Source organism: Orycteropus afer, unplaced genomic scaffold (genome assembly GCF_000298275.1).
Source record: "Orycteropus afer afer isolate SDZICR_OR568_19922 unplaced genomic scaffold, OryAfe1.0 scaffold00456, whole genome shotgun sequence".
In the NCBI taxonomy this organism is placed as follows: domain Eukaryota; kingdom Metazoa; phylum Chordata; class Mammalia; order Tubulidentata; family Orycteropodidae; genus Orycteropus; species Orycteropus afer.
In genome coordinates, this window is record NW_006922043.1 from 1,956,254 (window position 1) to 1,960,755 (window position 4,502).

The window sequence follows — 4,502 nt, forward strand, 5'->3', positions numbered from 1 at the left end:
GCCCAGACTCAGCCCGCCCCGCCCAGCTCCTACTTGGCTCAGGTTCATCCCACCCGCGGAGGCCACTGTGAGGGCGCCGGTTTGAGGTCAAAGGAGTTCGCTCCTACACCTGCTCTTGCCATATGTCAGGGATCCAGCAGCGGTTAAGTGGTTGGTAGTGTGGTTGGTAGCATAGTGCCTAAGGCACTTGACTGCGAATCAGAAGGCTGGCAATTCAAACCCACCAGCCACTCCTCAGAAGGAAGATAGGGTAATCTACTTTCGTAGTGATACTGCCTCGGAAACCCAAGGAGGGGTTGCTATGAGTTGGTCCGACTCTACGGCACATAACAACAACAACATCCAAAAGGTTGGCAGTTCAATCCCACCAGCCGCTCTGCAGGACAAAGATACGGCAGTCTGCTTTTATAAAGATGACAGCCTTGGAAACCCCATAGGATGGTTCTGTGCCCTGTAGGGTGGCTACAATTTGGAATCAACTTGAAGACAGTGGGTTACAGTAAAATACACAGGATGACCCTTAGGGCCCATGGACCCCAGGTTCCAACCCCTGTGGGTCCTGCCACTTCTGAGGGAGGGCGTCCCCATGGAATCTCAACTTCCTCATCTGCAGGATGGACATACTGAGATCACAGTAGCCTATCAGGGCTCACAGCTAGATAAGACTTGAAGATTAAATAAGAGCAAGAGGCAAAGTCATGATGAAGCTGAAATTCTGTACGGGCCCTGGGCTGAGGCCCAGCGGGGTGGGCAGGAGCAGCAGCCAGGGTTCTCAGCATGGCTGTCTCCCTCCCCACAGCCCCCCAAGGATGACGCAGCCATCGTAGGGGCCGTGAGGCTCTTCTCTGTGCTGATTGCTGCCTTCACCATGGACCTGGCAGGCCGCAAGGTCCTGCTCTTCGTCTCAGGTGAGGCCCCCTCCCACCCTCCCTCTACATCCATCCAGCATTTCTGTGTGCCTGGACTGGGTGTGCAGCACCCCTCGCCTTGGGTTGGGCCTGCCCCTGGCTTCCACTGCATGCTGGGGGCTCTGGAGGGCTCCAGGCATACCCATTTTGTTGGCCTTGCCCACCTAGTGCCAGGTACAGGACCTGACACACACCAGCTCTCCAGAAAGGTCTGCTGGAGCCTGCTCTGCATGCAGACCTACCTAGGGTGCTCCAGTGAGTGCTGGAAGCCCATGCTCTCTGCAAAGGGTCTCCCAGCACATTGGGCTGCCCTGTCCCTTGCATTGGGCCTGGTGTAAAGTGATGGGTGGGATGCTCTGAGAGGATCTTCCTGTGGGAGGTGCCACTCATGGGCCCTGGCCCCATGAGGGCCACCTATGTCCCCAGCATCCATCATGTTTGCTGCCAACCTGACGCTGGGACTATACATCCACTTGGGCCCGAGGCCGCTGACCCCTAATGGCACCATGGGCCTTGAAAGCATGCCCCTGGCGGGTACCGAGCAGCCCCTGGCTTCCACCACCAACTACCTCACCCTGGTGCCACTACTAGCCACCATGTTCTTCATCATGGGTAGGTGTGGCAGCGACTCCCCTGGATGGGGGCAGGTCAGTGAGGGGGCTGGTCTGTGTCCTGCTGGGGAGTGGAGGTGCACACAGAATCTGTATAGGCCTGGTGGGTGGGGTATGGTCCCCCTGGGGTATATCCATTGTTAAGGCTGAGGGTCTCTTCAGAGCTCAGCTGTGCCAGAGGCACCACCTCTGAAGGCCCCAGCCTCACTGTCCCTCTCTGCAGGATATGCCATGGGCTGGGGGCCCATCACTTGGCTCCTCATGTCAGAGATCCTGCCTCTGCGTGCACGTGGCGTGGCCTCGGGACTATGTGTGCTGGCTAGCTGGCTCACAGCTTTCGCCCTCACCAAGTCCTTCCTGCCTGTGGTGGTGAGTGCTCACCATGATCCTCCATCTCATTTGGTCCCCACACTGTCTATGACACATCAGCCCCACCCCTACCTAAGGCTGAGCAGTTAAGATAGCCAGCCTAGCACGGGTGCCTCGTTACAAGAATTGACCAGAACAACTGTCCCCAGAAGTCACATCACTGCCCAGGGCTGGGAGGGAGGGGTGACCCAGAGGACCCCAACAGCCACCACCCTTTCCCTGGCAATGAGTGGGGTCTGCAGTGGGACCCTGTATCAGTGTCCACTGCTATACCAGCCCACAGTATGCTGGCATGAGTTCCTACGCACACACAGACACACATACACATACCTCCCTGTGGCTTAACTCCACTTCCAGGTTCAAACCCCTAATAGAAATCCTGAAATTGATTACAATCTTGGGAGTACCAATTCCAAATCCCCTAAGAATCCAGAGTGGCTTGGGTCCAGTCCCCACCACCAGTCAGTGTGTTGTGGCAGGAGAGCAGACATTCCATAAAGTGGGTAGGTCAGCTAGGAAGCAGGGAATGGGGTGGGTCAGCGGGTGGCCTCACATGAGTGAGCACCTAGCCAGGCTATGGCAGCTGGACCCCTGCAGGCAAGGTACTGGGTGGATGAGCATTGGGGCAAGGGGGGGGGGGGCTGAACTTGGAGCCCTTTGGCAGAAAGGAGACCCCAGCCCTTCACTGAGCAAGCTCTTGGATATGCTCCAGGAGACTGTGGGGAGCTCTAGGAGGTCTCTGACCTGGGGAGTGACCAGGCAAAGGCCCCATAAGGCTGGCCACTGTGAGCCAAGTCCACAGAACTTGACTGGGGCAGGGGCACCCCCAGGTTCACTGGGTGACCTGGCTTGTCCCCTGCCCCCAGAACGCCTTCGGCCTGCAGGTGCCTTTCTTCTTCTTTGCCGCCATCTGCCTGGTGAACCTGGTGTTCACAGGCTGCTGTGTGCCGGAGACAAAGGGCCGGTCGCTGGAACAGATCGAGTCCTTCTTCCACACCCGGAGGTGGTCCTTCCTTCGATAGATCAAGTGCCCACCTGGGAGGGGCAACAGTGGCCAGCCTCAGCATCGGCTGCAACCTGCACCCAGGACCAGGAAGCTGCAGCAGCACCTGCTACAGCTAGAACAAAGGAGGACCAGCAGGAATACCCAGGGTCCCCTCCGAACTACTTTCTGGCCAGGCAGGCAGAACCACTGTCCAGCCTCAGATCCCAGCATAGGTGGCCATGACAGACACCAGGCAAGACTGTGGAGAGGCAGCAGCCATGGACACAGATCACCTGCTGGTGCCCAGGGACAAGGCCCTCTGGTTGACTCTGGGCCTCTTCCTTCCTCCTCATGGAGACCACTCCCTCTCCCAGCCTCAAGTCCAGGCCGCTGAGGACTGAGGGAGCACAGGACTGGAGGAAATGTGGCTACAGTATCACATTGCCCTAGTTCTTGGCAGTTGCCACCACCAAGTATCTCAGCTGTGGGGAGGATAGCAAGGGTATATACCCATGAAGGGACACCACAGTAGTGCTCCGGTCTACCAAAGGCCAGCCTATATTCGACCCAGGCATAGCCACTTCCTCCTGCACCAGCCTGGCCTCTGGGCCCAAGGGCTCCTGTTTGCAAACTGTGTTCACCCCATTTGTACAAATAAAGAAGCTGAGCTCAAGGATAGCCCTCAGGAGGAAGGAGGGGTGTATCTTCCAGGTGACGGTGCTGCTGCAGCCTTGACAGCTGGGCTAGGTCCAGACACTCCCACCATGGTCACTAGGGCCTATGGCCCTTCCAGCAAGGCCCCTTTATGGGCTCAGTAAAGCAGAGAGGGAGGCTGCCTATGTTGGAAATATAGGGGGTCATACACAGGGTCAGAACCACCCTGGACTCTGGCTCTAGCTCACTCACTGTGTGGCCACTTTGTACCCAAGCCTGCTTCCTACAAGAGATGCCCAGAGCACACTGGGTTGGCATCTGCAGCATCACTACCATGTCCACTCAGAGGCAGGGCGTGGGGATCACATATGCTTGGAGGCAGGGGATGGTGTGTGTGTGCCAGGTGACAGCCCAAGCCAGCCATCAGCAGCATGGGGCAGCCCCTAGCCCTCTTTCTCACTCTGGGCACACAGGCAGCAGCAGTGCAGCAAGTGGACAGACTAGAGCCTCCTTTATTGCTCAGAACACGACCAGACACAGAGAGCATGGGAAGTAGACGAGTTCAGGGCGGAGTGCAGACACAGGCAGGCCTCATGGTGTTAAAGGCTGGGTGCTGCTGTGGAGGCCACCCGTGCTGAGAAGTAGGGGCTGTGGGCTCAGGGGTCCAGCTGCCCTGCATTAAACCTGGGGAAAGGGGCTGAACCATCTGGCCTGTGTCTTTGGCCTATGGGTCGTAGTGCTGAGGGCTCTTCCCCCTCAGTGCCCTACTCTGTGGTTTGCCTAGCACCCACCCACCTGCCCCACAGTGGAGAAGTACAATCTTCCTGATCTACCCTTTGGGCAAAGATGGGGGGCTGGAGAAGAGAGGGCAGACAGAAGGGTGGGCAGGGCCTGAGCACCTTCAGGAGGTAGACAGGTCTTATTCACTGCACACATGGGAGCAGACACACCACACACCACACCACACCACACCAC

The 4,502-nt window shown here is 57.8% G+C and overlaps 1 protein-coding gene across 1 annotated transcript in view; it reads left to right on the forward strand.

The window, feature by feature from the left end:
• SLC2A6 (solute carrier family 2 member 6) overlaps nucleotides 1–2,910 on the forward strand; it is a 7,671-nt gene extending 4,761 nt beyond the window's left edge. The window contains exons 7-10 of the mRNA XM_007954307.1: nucleotides 800–908; nucleotides 1,335–1,520; nucleotides 1,743–1,888; nucleotides 2,755–2,910. Coding sequence (XP_007952498.1) covers nucleotides 800–908; nucleotides 1,335–1,520; nucleotides 1,743–1,888; nucleotides 2,755–2,910 — 597 coding nt within the window. The remainder of the gene's footprint in view (nucleotides 1–799; nucleotides 909–1,334; nucleotides 1,521–1,742; nucleotides 1,889–2,754) is intronic.
• The last annotated feature ends 1,592 nt before the right edge of the window (nucleotides 2,911–4,502 follow it).